This window comes from Acanthopagrus latus, chromosome 4 (assembly GCF_904848185.1).
Source record: "Acanthopagrus latus isolate v.2019 chromosome 4, fAcaLat1.1, whole genome shotgun sequence".
Lineage (NCBI taxonomy): Eukaryota > Metazoa > Chordata > Actinopteri > Spariformes > Sparidae > Acanthopagrus > Acanthopagrus latus.
In genome coordinates this window covers 17,464,788-17,485,199 of record NC_051042.1, presented here as the reverse complement: position 1 = coordinate 17,485,199, position 20,412 = coordinate 17,464,788, and the positions used below count along the sequence as shown (strand labels likewise).

The following is a 20,412-nucleotide window of genomic DNA, read 5'->3' as shown; positions in this document are numbered from 1 at the left end:
CTGAGTATTCAAACTCAAAAAATTTCTTCCTGTGAGTAAAAATGCAAAGAAGACGCAAAAAACACACAACGAGTGAAAGACGTGTACACAGTGAATGTCAGTTGGGCAGATCAGGAGCTCTCAAATGGTTATGGTATAGATTTATGTGTTCTGACATCACACAGATGGCGTGAATTAGATGGGGAGGGGGTGCCAGCGAGAGGTCAAGAGAGATGACCTGGCCTTCAGCCCGCCACTTGGGAAACCAAAGCAGCAGACATGCGAGGCTGCTGCTGCAGTGCAACAAGCCAGAGGCTGCCACAGCAGCTGTTATTGAAGCTCCAGAAGAGAAAGTGCTCCCGTAAACTGCCCTAATCTCATCATCCTGAGAGATAAACGACACTGAAAGGAGCCACAGCAGCACAAACGTGCATAAAAGCAGGTGAGCTGATAGCAAAGCTACATTGATTTTGACAAAGGGGAGAAAAAGAATTTTGTAAATATGAAGACACACAAACCAGATCAAATGGGTTTCTAAACATGTAATCATTGATTTTTTTTTTTCATAGCCTGGAAATGATTTTGCATTTGAGACTAGTTTTCTATTATCCCGTACTTACTGGTAAAATGAAAGAAGATATAAATGAATTATCATGTTTAGGACTATTCAAAGGCAATGCATAAAAAGGCTTCAGCTCTGTGAGCAGGCATCTGTATTCGAGGTAGCCGTTTCTGTGCTCCTCGAGGAACAAACTAAAACCTAGCAAGAGATACATAATATTTAATAAAACAAAGAAGCACAGAGAATTAGCAGACGGCCTGAGGAGACAGTTGCCATATGTCTGACAGAATGAGGGATGGAAATGTAGACTTAAAGTGGAGTGAGAGCTAAAACAGCACAGTAAACATGTGGAGACGATGAGAGGGGCTCACCTGATTGATGTGTTTCAGTTTGTCGATGATCTGATTTATTACAGGCTCCGCTCCCTTCACTTTCACTTCAGGGTTGGTGCTCTGAGCCTTGATCCCATTGCCCACGACACGGAGGGTGTAGCTGTGAACAAAGACGGAGAAGTCAGTAAATATTAACGTCATATATCCATCAGTCAAGTTAAACCGTGAATACCAATGGCGGAAAGTAACTTTAAGTAATTCACTTGGGTATTTTACTATGATACTTTATACTTCCACCAAATTTCAGGAGGAAATACTGTACTTTTTTGTCCACTACATTTACATCTGACAACTATTACTAGTTACTTTTCACATTAAGATACATTAAATACATATGATAAGCTTAGGAAACAACATGGATTGTTAAAGATTAAACCTGGTACTAAAACGTCTTGCCATGTGATTCATTCAAAAGAACGCGTCTAGATGAGGCGTCTTATCTTCCCAGATGGTTTAATAAAAATCCCCAGAGCCAAAAAAAGAACAAAAAAACAAAGACTGGGCAAAAATGAACATGAACATGGATTTCTTTCGCTGAAATCAGTGTGTCCAGAGAATTTATACATTGGAAACAAAGCACAACATCATTTTGAAAAAAAAAAAAGTCTGTAGAGACGACAGTTGTATGACAAATATCCTGTTCTTTTGCAGTTAATCGTTAATTAATTCTAGAAGCAGCAATGATTGTTGTTTGGCTACTAACCTGAGTAGCACAAAGCACACAGCCCCTAAACCAAAGCAACTGCCTCTTGTAAGCAGCTAACATTAGCACAAAGCAAACCAGTGAGGAGAAACTGTCACGTAGGGTAGCCTGAGGTGTGTTTGTGCCAGCTGTTTTGCCTGTGTTTATATGACTGTGGCATTAAAACAGAGTTGTTTAGTTATGTATTCATTAGCTTTTTTTTAACACGCTGCTAAAACATCTCCATGCTGGCCAGTGAGAACTACAGGTGTCTGTGTAGTTAAACTAAAGGACCGGAGTACTTCTTCCACAAATAAGAAACCCAGTGGTGATGTGTCAGAAAAGCAAACTTATCAACCTCCTCACACTTTATAAATCCAATCTGTTATCCTTCCTTCCCTTGCAAAGTACTACAAAAAAATACTCAAAATTCTAAATTCATACAAAGGTGATGACACAATTCATTTGCAGGCAAATCCTGAGGCTGAAGTGCAATCAGTGAGAAGACGTGATTCACCTGCACATCCATGAACTCATCTCACTCTGCTACAGCGGGAGAGCTGAATACCACACCATGAATACATCACGCTGTGCTCAGCTATTCATTTATGATTTGTGCCTTAACATTTCTGGCATTAGTCCTTGTTGTAAAGCTGTTCATTGTTGTTATAGGCTGGTAATAGGCTTCAGTTCCCCCTCAAGGACTCATCAGTTTCAGCGCAGTCTGTCAGCTGTAATGACTCTGACCATGACGGCCGGTGACTGAGCACAATCCACTCACATCTTAATCTCCAGCATATCATTTAATCAAACTAGTAGATCAAGGTAAAGTCACTCATTGCTGATAGACTTGCTGCTGAGAGTGGTTTGAGTGTGTGTGTGTGTGTGTGTGTGTGTGTGTGTGTGTGTGTGTGTGTGTGTGTGTGTGTGTGTGTTTTTAGCGGTTAGGGGTCGGCCCGATGTTACTTACCAAACCTTTCTGGATTAGTAAACCAAAAATAAAAAAATCAGAGGCTAAAACTTCCAGTAGGTGATTCTGTAGCAGTTGACACAACGCGGGCGCGCTCCTCAAGCAACACAAGGTCAGAAAGAAAAAAAGAGAATATGAATAAATAAAGTGCAGGAAGCGTGGGTGCCTTATTTATTTAAAAGAAAAGGTGGGTGGCACGATTCAAATTGAGTCTGACTGTCTGGGTCGTCAAGCTGTTAATTTCCTGCAAATTGGAGCTCGTAAATGAGATAAGTTTCGGCAAAAACACAGCTGCCATTTAGTGTCCTCTTCCACTTTTTATCAGCAGTAAGTCTGTTATCGGTACTATTCTTCTTATTCGGCTCTTTCCTCTCTTTGTGCAGCCTCTGCCCTCGTTGTCTGCCGTGTGTGCTGTCTTTCTTCTGGCAGCCGCGTCAAATGAAATATTAAAGTGGATGTTTAAAATCTGCCTACAATAACAGTGCTTTGGTAATTTAAAGAAGATATGTCATATTTATTTATTAAAGCACGCATTTGACAGATTTGTATAAAATGAATCTGTGTACAACATTTGCTCCGCAGTGTCATTTGTTTACTTTACATTTAAAGTTAAACTGTTTATTCTGTGTGCAAAAATGAAAAGGCCATCAGTTCATCGTTCCAAATAGATCCTAGCTACATAAACAAGCTGTCAGACCAACAATTATGAAAAATCAGCAGAAGGCAAGGGGTATATTGGTTTTTTTTTTTACATGATTATTTTTCCTTTTGCCTAAAGAATAATATTTTTGCTCTGAAGCGTCTCTTTTACTTTTACACACACTTGACACTATTTACTGAAATGACTTGATTCAAGGGCGCACACCATTTCACAATTCTTTGACAGGAACAGTCAGCCACATATCATCTCTTTGAGGCTTTGGATTTTTACTTACCTAACAGGTCTAAGGTTGAAAAATACAAAAGCTGATTTTTAAAGTGTTTTTCTTCACAGCCATTTAGTTTTTAAGGGTTGTGTGTGGGAAAAAGTTTCTCCAAGCAACACGTGACCTGCGTTGTTTTTGCTGTGGCCACAAGTTGCCAAAAAAAATTCCCATTGGCAATCAGTCAGACCTGTGAGCACTGAATGTTGAACTAATGTTAAATGCCATTTCAACATTTTAGCAAAAGATTACATAATCACTGACTCATGTTTATGCACTTTATCATTATATTAATTCATGAGCAATGTGCCAAGTAAATAAAATAAATACAATTACCATGACTAAATAAATACACTTATACATATACCTATGTATGAAAAATATTAAAGCAATCAGAGACATCGCACAGGCTGTGTATTTAGATGTACTACTCAGCAGGATCTGTGGTTAGAGAGGTAAATTCAGGGTTAACTCTGGGTTTCTGGTTCACTTCTTATGGGGAAAGATCCTCATGGTACCTCGTGTTGCACCTAACCAGATAACAGATCAACATGTAAAAGTGCTGCCTTCAGACCTCTGATTCTCAAGAAAATGGAATTATCTTTCATTAACGATCCCATGGATCGGAGATGTACTCCGCTGCAGGACCGACCCCTCATGTCTTCTTCATTGTAATTGTTTCCTGTTTTTATTTTCATTTTACCCATTCCCATTCATTTTTATGCTGATTTCATTTTACAACTGAAACAGATTGAAATGCCAGAGCCCTGTACGTGTCATCAGACTTGAAAATGCTGCTTTGAATTATAGTATTCATCTTTTATTTGTTCCCAAGTCCGTTTGGGTTGCAGCTGAAAGGAGTAGACGAAGACTATCATACACCTTAAGAGTGTATACAGGCATTTAATCTAATATACAAATGAAGTTATTGTCACCTCGACTTGTGCCCTGACGGTCAGCGGTATTATAAACCTATTAATTCATGCATTTACAGTCTGTAATTGTTTTAGTTGTCCTGCCTGAATTTGGCAGCTGCAAATGTGTGTTTTTAGCCTGGATTATGTATTTAACTTCTTCCACTATTTGTCTAATAGTTTGCTTTTCTTAATGAGGTATTCAACTGCTGCAAACACCTCCCTTTTTTATGTGGGGAACCTGGGTTTACTTAGAAACAGCTTTGTGTGACAGCTTAAGATGATCCTGATTGTTGGGGTTAGTGAATTCAGATAGCAGAAACATATCCTTGGTATGCTGAAATCGCTTCATAGTGCAGGTCCCTGGTTGCTGCAGTATGTCAATGAGTTTCAGGTTTCCTTCCATTACAAGATTTCTCTGAATAATTCACCTACCTGTGTGCACCTGAACATGCTAAACAACTGGGATGTAAGTGCGGAGGTGAAGGCACTGACGCAGTAGGCCCCTGCGACTCAAGGCTGACGTTCTTGGGACTAAACTGCACCTGAACCGTGTTTACCGGGGCTATGATCCGTCAGCCTCCCGCTCAGTTTAATCCCTGGGCACACCTGCCGAGATGGAGACTGTACGTAAGGAGTGGAATGGAGATAGTCCATGTTGGGTCTGCTTCTATACTATAAATTCATAAGGGTATACTTGTTCAAGAAAATAAATGTAGAAAAATCAATAGTAATAGTGAGATTACAGCGCTCAGTCGGATTTGTAGCCTTCGATAATCTCACAGATTGTTTGTAGTTATCATGAGATGCCCTCCTGTGTAATAAATAGCGCAAAATCCACCTCTTCATGACCTTTACTGCAGTCTTTTTCCCCCCTTTTTTGATTAATAGCAGATTGAAGAGATTACATCAGAGCCATCTGTGCCCAGTTCCACCCAATGAAAATGTGTACGGCCACACATCTGTACGAGAAAACTGCATGTTCTTGTTTCCTTCTGTGGAAACCACAGACACGCACGACTTTAGCGCAGTTAAATGCTTGAGATCATATGAAAAAGCACTGCTGTCCATGCGCGCACATACGCGCACACACACACACACACACACACACACACACACACACACACATACATACAGGCAGCTCCTCTCACATTCAGCAAAGCAATGTGTTTCATTATGCTACTGGGATCCATAACATGAAACACATCCAATTTCCTGCTGCAGGGTTGGCAGAGCAACAGAAAGGCTCTCCAGGGGTTGCAACACCAGAAAAATAAGGATCTTCTGCTTAAAAGGTGTCACGGGGAAAGAAACGTTAATCACAGTCATCACATATTCTTCAGGATGACTATAAAGCATACAGTAGCATCAAAAGCACAACCTCCAACAGGATATCAAACGGCTGAGTGATTGCCTGTGTCTGTGGACCAGCAGCAGGATCTTGTAATCCATATCCTTCTCCCCAAAGGGACGCTTGGTTTGCATCTCATCTCTGCTCACACTGCTGTTCAGCCCTAGATTGAAAATTTCAATCATTTTATTCTTTGCTCTTATCCCTATCTCATTCAACTGAATTCGTCCGCAAGTGCGAACCCTTCACGTCCGGAACAAAGAAATCCGACGCCTTCTTTTCTCTACTTCTTCAGGACTGAGGAGGATTGCTATGTCAAAGTAATTTATTCTGATTAGCATGACTCCTCTCCCGACGTCCTCAGTCCAGTGTGTTGCAACACTCTGGTCGTGCATCAACCACAGATGTTGCTTCTGTGAGGAAGTTGATGCTTCTCTCATACTGGTCTTCTCAGGTGCATCATCTTGTCCGTATCATTTTGACCAGGTTTGCGACAGGGAAAGGTCAAGAATTACACATAAATCTGACTGTAAAACACAATTAGAGAACAGGTCCAGACAGAAAAAATACTATCACATGAAGTAAAAAGCCAGTCTGACATACATTCCCTTAAGTGCACAATGTCCATATTCCTACGCACAGGCGGAATGAAGCGCCAAAGGAAAGAGTGGACCAAAAGTTAACGTAAGCTGGGTCGTGTTAGCAACGTTCATGTTTCGCTAGCATTAGTTAGCATGAGCGACTTTAACGTAAAAACAAAAACAACAGCAGTGTTTTTTTGACATGAAAGCAATGGTAGGGGGGAGATGGAACACCACATTTGGTGGCTGAATGTTGTCAATAACACCTTTAAGCTATCTTTACTATATAGGCTACTCATGTTGCCTATCTACTGTACAAGGTAGCTTGAGTTGTTATTTACACACAGAACATTAGCTTTTCCTCCATTTTGGGCTCAGTGACCGAATGGCTCCCATCTGTGTAGAAATTCATCACAGCACGAAGCCCTGAAAGTTCAACTTGGTTAAACTTTGTGTCTTCCTGCTGTTTAGCGCTGCCTACGTAGACGGCTCTATAGAGCAGTGAGACTGAACCCCAACAGTAAACTTGTCAGGGGAAGCTGCAGATTCAGGTGATAATTGTCTCAGTTCATCACTACAAGAGACCCTTCTTACATAGTCACACAGTCTGCACAGAGTAAGTATAGCTGCCTATACCAATTACGTCAGTACAATAAAAGGTAACTATCGTTGATGTGTATTCAGTTTGAGTTTTGCATAAATGGTGTTTGAAATTCACTGCCTGGCAGAATTCAGCATAGTTTTAAATGCAGACATATGCTTTCTCCCTTTTTTTCTAGGACTTGTTGAATATAAAGAACACACATATTTCACTCTGCCTGTTGTGATTTCTGGAGGCAGGGTAATGACGGCTGCTGACCATTCACCACATTGTTTATCTAGCAGTTCACAGGCTGCTGATCCTGATTTAGATCGATTAGTATGCTTCTGCTGTCTTTTAGGAATCAATCACGAGCTTCAGCTGAGCATGTGCCTTAATTATGGCCAGTCAAACCATCTGTCTTTCAATTGTGAGTCTACATGTATAATTACAGCGGTGATAAATAAGACGGTGTTCCTTTGAACGGTAACTGTCAGTTCTTACAATTTCTTCTGTCAAACATGCGAAGCTGGCCATTTCAAGAGGGGGACAAAAGCACCAACGAGGCAAGAGCCAATTATGTTCATTCAAAATCTAGAATCAGTGTCAGAGCAATGTGATATGAGATTTGTTTCCCGTGGTGGAAAAAAATGACAACAACAACAAAAACAGTTGGCTGTCTTACTGCAGAATGTGTTTTTTTTTTTCCTGAGAGCACCGTCATCAAAATGTTATGGAGAGAGGAGTTCAGCGGCTCAGGAGATGAAGGAGGTAGACCATGCACGCTGTTCATGGTTGGCTGAGTGAGAAACAAAGCAAGCCTGCGGTTAGTAGGCTAGAAGGCGATACCTGCCTTCAAGATGTCACTGAGGAAACGAAAAGTCCTTCTGGCTCATTGCCGAGCACAGAGAGGATCTGGGAGAGGCCGCCACTTCAAGGCAGCATGTTCACTTAAGAGCTCAAAAAAGACAGAAAACACTTGAGGCAAGACAAAAGGAACATATGCAGTTTAATGTGTAAAATCAACAGGAGGGCCACGCGTCAGACAAACATCTGTTCTGTACAACAACCCAGAGTTATTATGATAATAAGGATATTAACTCTGCACCACTGTAATCAAATATTACGGCAATACTTCCATTCCCTCCTGCTGTAAAGACGAGCGTGTTTGTAGGTCACATTCTGTGCCAAGTCAAAAGCGGAGATGGCGCTAAAGACCTGTATCAAATCAGCCCCAACGTTATTCGTTCTTTTTAACATTTTGGTGGAACTCGCGATCACGTTGTTGCTTCCTCTTCTCTCCAAACACAGCAGCCAGCCCCCAACTTGGACACCTTAAACCGCTGCACTAGACGGGCACTTCAACAAGTGACGCTCGGGGCGCCTACAGTGTCACATCTTAAACTGTGGCCACTCTATTTGACATGTCAGTGGTGAGAACAAGCCGAGTCATTCAGTCAGAATGTCACTTCTATTTGCGTGCATAGCCTGAATCAGATAAAGTAGCTGACTGACAAGACTTTGGCGGCCAGGTTGTAATAAGGTATTTTCATAAAGGATTATTACAATCAGGATTACAAGGCTTGCCAGTATGTGTATCAAAGTACTGTGCACCTTCACTGAGAGCTGTGACAAAGAGGATAATACAACAGCAGTCAAAAGAGCCTCCGGAAAAGATTTAGCTCCAAACATCATGACTGCTATGTTTGTTCCAATTACTAGGAAGCCCTGAGCCTTGAAGTTGTATTGACTTGTGCCAGGAAGACACTATGGAATTATCCAGACAGAGCTGTTTGAGCAAGGTGGCAGCGGTAATTAATACGGTCTGGTAGTTGGTCAGTGCGTAATGGGCATTTTGTGTCAGGAAGCTGTATTTACGCTGCTGTACTGAGATGTCGGGACTCGCTCTAATGCAGTGACAGATTAATAAACACAGGGTGAGAAACACAAAAGGATGAATGCGTAAGAGCTGTCTAATGGTCGCAAAGCATTCTGAGGAAACGAGGGAAGACCGGCAACGTCATAAACAAAGCAGACGACATAACGGAAGCTTAGGAGAAGAACGCTGTCGGCCACGGATGTCTACTTACATTGACTTGATAGGGAAACAAAAATGTGTGAAAATAATCCATTTTGTACTAAATATGTTTATATACAGCTTCCTTTATATATACACGCTTTACTTTTATATTTCAATTTAGACCACAGAAGTCAGTTTTTATTCCTTCCATAACATAAAGAATTGTAGTGAAATACGGTCTGATTTTTTATTTAGACATTAATGTAGTAAGTAAAATACAAATTCTGAATTTAAACCTTTGTTTAAAACCTTTGTTGTATAATTTGTTAAGCTGTGTACTTACATTATCCCAAATGTTTTCAACAGTGTTCAAACACAGAGAAATCCAGTTAACAAAAGGGTCACTATTTCTGGGATAAGGAAATTGGCAAAAAAGACAAAACCTTGCATGAATAAAACTTTAAAACATGACCTTGTCTGTGAACAATTGTACCTGAGACACATGAGGTCATCATTTGCACTGATGACCGATTTAATGTATTAACCACATGTAGAATGATCATTGTTGTTTATTTTTGCTACTCACAAAGTGTTTATCTGCCCCGGACAGCCACAATTCTTGACTCTGCATTTAGCCACCACTTCATCACAGCAAGCACCGGAACACAGCAATTCAGCACTCAGACTCTGGTTCTCTCTCTTCTTTTACAACCTCCTCCCTGTAATGTTACGTTCATGATACAAAATACATTTTCCCTCCAGCTCCAGTCGACATTAAAGAGCACAGACACCTGAAAAATGAGCTCGCCGCCACGGATCGCTGCTGCAGTCAGGTTGATAAATAGGAGTGAAGATAATTCAATTTTGTAATCACAAAAGTTAAAACGTAATCTCTGAGCTCTCCTCTCATCAGTAAACGACACCAGAGCAGAATCTGATGTGAAATGTAAGTTAGCCTACATATTGTACGTCTTAAGGCCCAGAAAACCTATTTTCTCAATCTGCGATGAGAAATGTGATTGTACACAGACCAAACAGTTCCACCAACACTAGAAAGGTTTTGGTTAATATAATTGATAAATGTCCATAATTATGCTGGAAGAGTCCAGCTGGGAAAATACTCATTAGCACATATCAGGAAACATAATGCCATAATTATTATTTGTTTTCTTTCAAAATGATGAGGAAATATTTTGATTTAACAGATTTGCAGAGTGCTAATTCTAATTGAACATATATCATGTGTGTAAATTTACTGCACAATCTACCATAATATCATGGACGGTTTTTATGCTTATGTTTAGTTATCGTGAAGCACTGCACGGTGGGGGAAATAAACCTTAATGCAGTCAGGAAACAGCAACTGCATTTAGCAGGAAAGTTCGCTGAGTTTTTCCAACTTTTAACAAGAACACCAAAGTTTTCCAAGCTTTGTTTATTTATTTTTTTTTTTTCTGCAATCGTCTTTAAGTGGCATAAGCCTGTCAACATGAGATGCATGACAGCCTCCAGTGTTAAAGTGTGGTTCTGTGAGGGCCTTTTCCTCCTCTCTACAGTACAAGAATGTCAAACTATGTAATCTTATTTTTTTTTTTTGTTTTTCTTATTTTAAGCTCGGTGGTTCCATGACATGTCTTGTAGTGTGTAGTTTATTTGTTATTTTATTATGAAACCATAAAGCAAAATGGGATCACGTAAAGTACACTGAACTTGGATTTCCAGAGGAATGCTGTCAGTGTAACACAGACAGGCTCTATGCTTCCCCTAAAATGTGTTTGGCAAAGAAAGTGAGTTAATAATTTGTAGGAGACAGAGTTGAACTGTGTGTCCACATGTATCACTTTATCACACCTCTAATGCCTCTGACTTCAAATGTATTCAGTTTCTTTAACAACGGCACAACAGCTTAAAGAGGGAAGCTTTGTTTACTTTGTGCTCGTTTATTCATTCATGTTTTTTACAAGGCACATTGCTTGGGGAGATTATTTAATTATCATTTAAATGGCACGTAGCCCCAAGATCCCGGCACAAGAGGCGCTCAGCGTGACGCAGACAGTACACTCAAACTGCAGGGGTCATGTCAATACATGTTTTTATTTTTTTTTCTTTCCACCGGCTCTCTCATCAGCAACATATTGCCACAAGCGATGCATTAACATGTGGTGATAAAGTCAATAATTGCATAATAACAGCATTCCTCCAACGTTTGCAACACTTTCACATGTTGCATTACAAGTGCCGGCATATGGCGCCGCACCTCTCTTAACACTGATGACCAAAGTGACACATCCCGTTCACAGGAATCCATTATCAGGGTCATAAAAACTGTTATATTGTTTCGATAATTCCCCCGCAAAGCTAAGTGGCTCTGTGTGCATATGAGCTACTGCATCATGCAAAATGTTAATGCCAAATAGATATCAGAAGTCTTCAAATGGCAATGGAACTTTTATAACACCTCTTAAATATTTGAGTTTTATGGAAGGTAATAAGGACGAATGGAAAAGTTGGCTATCCAGAAGGTACAATGGGCTCATAAAAGCAGATGGTCACCGAGAGTGGGAATTTTTAAAGATCCTAATGCCCCATAAGGGCAGTAACGTTCAGGATTAAACAGATGTTGTAAGAGCAGAGCAGGCAATAAAAGACTCATCAGGGCTTTTATGATATCAGTGATCAACATGCGCGCATTGAAAATAACGTTGCACTGTATTTTCTTTACAATGCACAAATGCTGGAACCGTTTCCAGCCATCTGAAAGTTTCATTTGACTGCAAAGCACAAATAAACATCCTGCAGATTTTCTTGGTCTCAATCCAGTTCAGATTATCAAAAATCATCTCTTCTGATGAAAAACCGTTTTCATCTCTGGCACAAAACTTAAGAGGCTTAGTCATCTCGGCCATCTTCATCTATTGACCGAGTTGTGTCCACATTTCAACACCTGCTTCACAGCGATGCAGAGAAGAAAAAAAAAGCACTGAGAGCATGATTAGGAATCTATGAGGAGTTCTGTAAACATGCATACACAAATCAACAAGCCTTGAGCAGCACCCGTATTTCCAGACTATCAACTCGTCCAGGCAGCGCTGATGTCAGGTTGAAAGCAAACACTTGAAAGTGATTGGACTTCCTCTCACAAAAGCGCCGTTTCATAACAACGTATCATCCGGCCCAGCAGCGGAGCGCAAATAAATGGGAATAAGGCTGCATCACTCTTGTGCTGTGTTATTTAAGCAGGATATTAACTTGTGTTTTCGTCAGCGCCATGCTCAGCAGTGCTGCAACTCTCACGCTCTGTCAATAATCAGCCCTGCACTTTTAAAGTTGTGAGGAAGCAGGAAGCACACAATTTCCACAGCAATTCAAAATATATCACGATAATCACTGATAGATCTGCAAACAGTTAATCTGGAATAAAAACCATAACAAGACTTATTGTTATTATTTTTAACAGTATTAAAAAAGGGGGTTCATAATAGAAATGTTTGTAGCTGTGCATTAATGAGAGTGGTGGAAGAAGCATTTAACACTCTTTACTGAATTAAAACCATCATCATTAAAAGTGTCACCATTTAGAAAAAGCTAAATTACAAATAAATGTATTTCTTACATATATTCAGTCACAGTCACAAAAGAATCTGAGAGGCAAGGAAGGAGTAAGCAAAACTTTTTTTTTTTTTTTTCAAGTGTAAAGATTACATGTTTATGAAGGTGACGAAGGTAAGCAGGTACAAGTAACCAGCAGTAAGCTGAATAGAGCAGACGCTGCTGCATTTTAACACCTGTCGGAACGGAGAAACATGATATTTTCTGAGATGGTGCGCATTGTGAAAGGTATGAGAGAAACTGCCTTGAAGGGCAAAAAGGTTCTCAGTGGGCAGCACGACCGAAGGCAGATCGTTGAAATAAACTAAACCCTGTATTGAGATGTATTAAATAAACACTGCTCAGCAGAGTATCTGATGCAATTCACTAAATCCCCACACAGACACCGCGGAGGCCCAGTTTAAACCTCCACGATGTGCTGTGCGTTGAGCCTTTTGTCCTCACATCCCTGATTATTTTACCACAGCTGGCAGGAACACGTAGCCACATCTGCTGCTTCTGCAGCCACAAACACTGCGATCCACTGCGCTGTCACTGCACCTCTGAGAGAACGCAGCAGTAAACAACACACTGGCAGAGGGGACCAAAATATCAACAGTCTAATCACCCCGCTGAAACTGTTTGTGGATATTTGCACTGAGCCCCATTCTTCCTTTCACTCTGTGTAACAGCAGCTGAAAGGGCCAGAGGAAAAAAAAAACTGATGCTGATGTTCAGGAAGCTCATAAACATCCTGCAGCCTTGCAAAGGCTCCAAGGTGAATGACAGCAACAAAACACCAGTCAGAGCAATTTGAGCTGTATTCACCAAATTATCAGAGAATGACAGTTGTCATTGGCAGGTAAATGAGTGCAGCTGCAGAGAAGCAGTGGAAAGTGTGAGTGGAAATGTTGTTTTGTACAAATATCAGTGATGCCTGAATCTTATTTTGGATGTTTAACATTATGCATAATGCCACATCAAAAATACAAAAGCAGCTAGGCGATGATGTGAATGTGGCGGAGAACATAAACACTTTATTACTGTGCAGAGTGACACAAGTAAACAGCAGCTGGATTTAGAATCGATTTTATGAAAACTTAACTTTCATAAACACATGTAACCTCTGTTGGATCAGATCTCAACGTCTGACATATGCATTCATGTTCAATACAATAAATGTAGGCACCAGGTTTGAGAAAAGAAAGAAGAATATGTGGAACAAAAAGAAGGTGATATCTCTGGCTCTGTGTTATAGGAGAGCAGTGCTTAGACTGCTTTCCAAAACATCATGCCTACCTTACCCACAATGCAATTTGGCCACTGAGTGACATCACTGGAGGTAATTTATCAGATTGCACGCAGTTTCCTCTAAAGCCTCACAAGGCTAGTTTTCCCTGAGTTCTGTTAACATGCTTAAATGTGTAAAACTGGTGGAGTTACCCTTTAAGACTGGGCGCCCTGTCACAACTTTTTTTTTAAGCACATTCTTAAGATCGCCCATTTTGTTCTCAGCTCAGACACTGAGACAGCTACATACCTATTAACACAGAGGGACCATCACATCACCAGGGGCTGGTGCTACTCTGCAATTAAAACAAATATCCAACGATTTCAAGAAACAGTGAAAGGACGAAAACTTGACAGGAACATTCAGAAGCAGCCCAAGAGTCTGGTGATGCTGACATACGTACACATACCGAGCAGGACACAAGAAAAAAAACATCAAAGTGGAATCTAGATGAAATGCTGTTCTGGTAAATATTGTGTTTAAGGGACAAGCGGTAATCCGAATGTCAACAACAGGGCAGCTGCACTGACAGAACTGAAAACACTGAATTGAAACCTGCTGTAAAATGGCTGATCTCTGTAATACAAGGACTGACAACACACAAGAAACCATTGTTTTCTCACGGCATTAACAGGTTGTTTACATCCGCATCTGATGCAAACACAGCAGTACAACCGTAGTTTCAGTTATGATCAACGGAGAACAAACCCCACAAATGCTGATTATAAGTCAAACTGTTCACTTATGTGTTGCAGAATTACATTTCAACAGGCTGTTCTATATTTATTCTGATCACTGTCCACCATAAAAAGTTACTAGGCACCTATAGCACTGCACTATGAAAGTTATAGGCATACCTGCCAACACTGGGTAGTGAAAAATAGGGAGATTTTTTTTCATCGCTGTCAGCCCAAGGTGTGCATATAAATTGTCATCATTTCTTGCCTTGTATTTTAAACCTGACGAAGGAACCTTGTTGTGAAAATGTTGTTTCTTTGATATTCAATAAATGATTCTGTTTACAGTTACAATTCTTCTTATTATTACTTTACGGCAGTATCAACACTACTTGGCATATCACTGCCTCCAGCGAGTGACGTCACGTCACCTGATTGCCTCATACGTGCAGGCAGGCTACGGTTGCCTAATACTGTAACAAATATCCCCCACAATCTTACTTGTTTCCTTCACTGTAAAATCGGGAGATTAATGGGAGACATTACTGACGGGGAGCATCGCAGGAGATAGGGTTAGAAATCAGGAGTCTTCTGTGTGAATCAGAAGAGTTGGCAACCCTGTATAAGCACTCATGAATAGTCATCATTATTCACACCAATGTCTTTAAGGCATTACAAATATTAGTATAATTCAAGTTAATGCCTGTTAAAAAAATAATCAATGGTGTTTGGTGAGTTGACCTCACAAACCTGGGATTTTCATTTATGAGATTGGCGTCACAATCAAAAACTGTGTGGGGTGTTAAATCGTACAAAATGCCAATTTCTACACAATGTTGCTATTTAAATTAGCTTAACAAATGACCACATACAGTAACTTATAATCATATCAAAGGGTACTGAAAAAATGATTACAATATATTACAACTATTAGAATTTTAATATGATCCACACAAAAACTGTTTGTGACCATCAATTATGAAGTATTGATAACTGAACTTATACCTGACCCCCTTGTGGCCATTCTAGACCATGCTCCTGTTCCCAACGGCTGCAATGCAGCGTGTTTCAGCAGCGTCCCAGAACAACAGCTGCATCAAGTTCACAGAGCCAGACAGGAGGTCAGACAGAGGAATGGCGTTGTGCATCTTCTCAAGTTTCAAAATAAAAACACATCAGACATATTAACAATAAACACACATGAAACAGACAAAGAGCAAAACTATTTAACTACGTAGCCTACTCAACCCACAGTAGAGGCACAGAAATTGAGGAGAAATGATGACACAAACACAAACTGAGCACCTCAACAACATCAGGCATCCTCTCCTGAAACACTCCCAGTAGGGTACGAAGCCGCGTGGAGGAAGGGACAAGACAACATCGTACGCGGCTGGTAAAAGGGGGCGTGCTCAATGGAACCAAGGGGGAAGTCATGATACAATGTTTTATAATGGGTTGTAATGATTGTTAAACATTTATATTTGCTTACAAACACAGGCACACTACAACGCTTTAGAAGTATGTTTTAATGCACCATATGAGTTATGATTATTGACACCAATAATTATGAACAGTGCTTATAAGAATGTTCATAATGTGTAATAATGCATCGCACACATGGGCTTCATGGAAAGTGTCAGCGATGTTCTTTTCATTGGGTTTTATTTACCGCTCTCATTACAACCTGTAGGAGGGTAGGATTTATTGCGATGCATTTAACAGGATTTCTAAAAAGCCAACGTAGAGCTGAGAGTTAAAGTAGAGATAAAATATAGTAGGATGGTTTAACATTTTCCTTGTATGTCCTACCACCAGTCTTTCTTGAGAGATATAAAACTCATCGGTCTGAGTAAGTTTTACAGTGGAAAGATCACACGCTGCAGAGTCTCTCCTCTCATCCTCTGATGTGTTTATGTTTCCACGCGGTATCTCCCCGCGTGCGCCTCAGCATATAGCCAATCGCAGGAGAATAATACAACTGCAAAGCTGCACCCGTTACCGCAGGCTAATACTGTACTCCCCTAAGGTCCATCACAATTACACCTATCTCTCAATCTCTCTCTGCTTGATGCTAAATTTAGTCAATATGTTGCTGCCCCTCAGGTATGGCTCGCTGTTGAACTTGTTTTGTATTTAAGGAAATATTCAGCAAACACCAGCGTCTGGGTGCTGAACTCACAGCGGCGGCGCATTTGTTTTTTGGGGTTTTTTTTGTACAAAAAGAGCTTTAAACAACACATTTATTCATTTAAAAGGGGGGTGAGAAGTGATGTGCGTGAACAGTAAACAAACCAGTGCAGTTGCCTAAAAAAGGGAAAGAGTTGATGCATGGGCTTTTGTAGCTAATTTAGTATTAGCATATTCAACAAAACATTCAACAAACAAACAACCCATGCTGTTTTGCAGCATTTTACAAAGTAAGATTAAAGTTGCATGTTTATTCATTCAAAAGAGAACAAATTGGGCTGATCCTTATTAGCACAAACCATGATATGCTTCCTTGTTGACTATAGACTTTAAGGGGGGAAAGTAATTCATCTTCCCACTGTCAGCCTGGTACAAATAGGCCCACTCTGCACACTGTGATGATCACCATAGTTTATCTGAGGGAGACGGTGCATCATCCTCCAGCAGCCCAACTTCTTAGTTACATCACATGAAGCCAGTTTATGAGCTTGAAACCACCTACACACTCATAAATACCACTTCATGCCCTCGGCGTGGATTGCATGCCAAACGGTTTGATGGGTTAATTTATGTAGTAATTTTTTTTTAAAATAACACGCCCCGGGGACGGCCGTGAAGTTTTGTGATTATCATCTGTCCTGTTACTGAGCTTTAACAACATGTCCTCGATGCTCAGCACGGCCATTAAGTCTCAATCCTTCCTCAAAGAGACTAATTTACCGCTGCCACAAGGTTCTTTTATGACGGGGTGGCGTTGGTGTAATTTAAATGTCAAAACAATGCCTTCAATGTTTTTTCGCTGCGGAGAGCAAATAATTTGCTTCAGAGTGACAATTAATTTTCTTTCTTCAGGCATGACCCGAAGCGTAAATTAAATTGTAACAGAAATAAGACAGTATTTCTAGTTGTACGTGAAGTTGAGAGTCACCTGTGTGACAAAGGAAATATTACAAAGGTATTGTGTTTTAATTAATCTGGTCATTTCTCATTGGTGGTGACATCGACCTGCTTCCTCTCAACGCAATGGCAAAGTACTTTTCTTCAAACCATAGATATGTTGCAACTTCACATTCCTTCAACTGTTTTTATGCTTATGGTCCGGTGAGGTTTAGGCACAAACACTTGGTTAGGGTGGTTGCCACAGAAATACAGTTTGAAATTGTCTAACAGCTTCAAAATGTCTAAATGTCTCGTCAAAAATGGCTGGAAAAACCCTTGATGTCTCGTGTCTTTAAAAATGTGTTTTTTCTTTGCCACTTACACAGCTTCGAGATGTCCCGACATTTTGTAAGACTGTTTCAAACAATGATCTGGCATAGACGTCATCCCACCACCATCGCTTTCACCTAATGACATGAATGTCGGCGACATGCAAGTTATGTGAACATCATCATATATTGTAAAGGAAAGCATCCATTAGAAGAAATGTAAAAATGTTTTTATTCTGGTGTCTGGGCTACTTACTTGTCTAATTGGAGGTTTCCTAACGTCCCCTCGTTTCATGTTTATAGTCTGAGGCTTTACAATCCAAATAACATAAAACAATCCCCAGATCCTCAATTCAGAATAGGAGGCATTATTTTTCCCATCGTGCACAGTGACAAATAGAGACAAGTGAGAAAAGAGACATACAGAAGGACATTTAGTGTAGCTCAGAAGCCCACCAAGCAATGCAATGACTACAGTGATATACCTAAATCAATTCATAAATAAAGGGCTGACCATAAGGGATGATGCTGAAAACAGGACCAATAAAATACAATGTTAGAAAACTGTAAATCGTACACATCTAAATTGTCCCAGAACTCAAGGGATAATATTCAAATTGCTTGTTTCACACTGAAAAATCAATAAACAAGAGCTAATTTGCAGTAGCTGTGACCACATGGCAGCCGACCACATTCACACAAACAACCCAAAGTAACACTTGACCTCCCTGGCAAATTTCAGCGTCATATGGTGAGGACATTTTTGTCGACCGACTGACAGATGGAGCGAGCTGTAAAGCTGCTGGTCGAAGATTTTAAAAGGTTAACTATCAAATGTGAAAAGAAGAAAGCAACACATTTGGAACACTTCATTTAAGTTCAGCTTTTAACAAAACCTTCAAAATTATTTGTCAGAGAAGAAGTAACCCATCACCCAGTGAGGAACAACACATGTCATCTTGCCGTCTGTTAGCACTCACCCCTCACCCTGAAAAAGCTTTAAACGGGAAAAAAACTGAGAAACTTCAGGAAGACGCTACCAAGCAATTCCCACCACGAGTTTAGGTGTTACAGATGTGTTGTAATGAAAATATATCTTATTCCGTAACGACAAAAAAAAAAAAAACCTTCCCCTGTGCAATTCTGTAAAACGTCAGAGTGACGAATGGAGGCGCGCGGCGTATTTGGGTTTGCTCATCGTTGACTGAAGCAGGTTTCCAGGCTATGCGGCGAGCGCCAGCACTAATCTTCACAACCTCTTCACACTTCTTCAGCTTGTGTCAACAGCACTGTGAGTCAGTTAGCCATTCATATGTTGCTACAGATGGTCTCATCCCTCTTCTTCAGCTCAGCTGCCGACATGATTCATGGGGCTCTGTGTCTTGATTTAGGGTCTCTTTCATATTTCTTCTCGCCCACAGCAGAGAGGCATTTCTTTAAGATACCCCTGAGGCAGTGACCCTGGTCTGCCTGGCCTGTCTGCCTGTTTGAGAGAGAAAGAGTAAAAGGAAAAAAAAAAAAGTTGCTCTACCGGGCAAAAGTGGATGAGGCACGACACACAAACACACACACGAACTGTATGTGCATATAAGCTGATGCAAGCGCATACAGGCAAAGGCAAACAAGTCACAGTCTCTTTGTCTTTCTCATAAAATGTGCTAAATAATCAACAGCAAAATTAAGTGGATGGCCAAAATTGTGCAAATAAGCACTAGTTTCTTGCTCCAAGCCAAGTCACAAACGAGGAAACAGACGAATCTCCACTTTCCCGCTGCTGCTCTTACTTCCACTCCTAAAGTAAACAGAATAAGCAGCACATCACTAAAAAACAAAAATTAACCAGCGTTCACTGGTGATCGCCCCCCGCACTTGATCTCAGTTTGTTGGATATTTTTCAGAATAATAATCTCACATGTTTTCCTTCTATCAGGAGTCAGAATTTTCCTCCGACTCAGTCTCTGTGGGCATCAGATTGCGCTGTCAGAAAAAGGACTATAGCGAAAGACTGTGCGCACCACTTCCTTATCGCTACCAGTAAATTACTTCAGGATCAGATACAGGCTGCCAGCTCGCAGAAACTGCACTCGCCAGACACAGAGAGAGAAACAGAGACGGAAGATAGGGAAGAGTGAGAGAGAGAGAAAAAAAAAAAAGTGTCAAGACATGACAAGAGGAGGAGAGTAGCCCCGTGGAGACTGATAGTTTCAGCCGCTCTCAAAGGTCACCCGATGTTATCTAAAGATCATCTTCAGTCACCAACGCGCCTCTTTTTTACACTCCTCCCAACAGCCGGAGTCAAGCGCCTGTCAATCAAAACTTTCATAACCTGCAGCTACAACAAAGCGGCTTTTCCCTTCCCAGTGTAATCAATCTGGGAGACAATTCATACCAAAAAATCAACACCGGCACAAAATGAAATGACTGAAAGATGAGGACCACCTACAGCGGTTTGTAAAATATACACGCTTCGTCATTTATGAGCCAAACATGGCAGGAGTGTACTG

The 20,412-nt window shown here is 40.6% G+C and overlaps 1 protein-coding gene across 2 annotated transcripts in view; it reads right to left on the bottom strand.

Moving 5' to 3' along the window:
- Positions 1 to 20,412, bottom strand: part of gpc5a (glypican 5a) — a 141,280-nt gene that overhangs the window by 71,449 nt on the left and 49,419 nt on the right. The window contains exon 7 of one of the 2 annotated variants that reach the window (XM_037095669.1): positions 913 to 1,033. In XM_037095669.1, the coding sequence (XP_036951564.1) occupies positions 913 to 1,033 (121 nt within the window). Of the gene's footprint in view, positions 1 to 912; positions 1,034 to 18,122; positions 19,392 to 20,412 lie in introns of those variants that run through there. The other variant, XM_037095670.1, reaches the window with a different exon arrangement.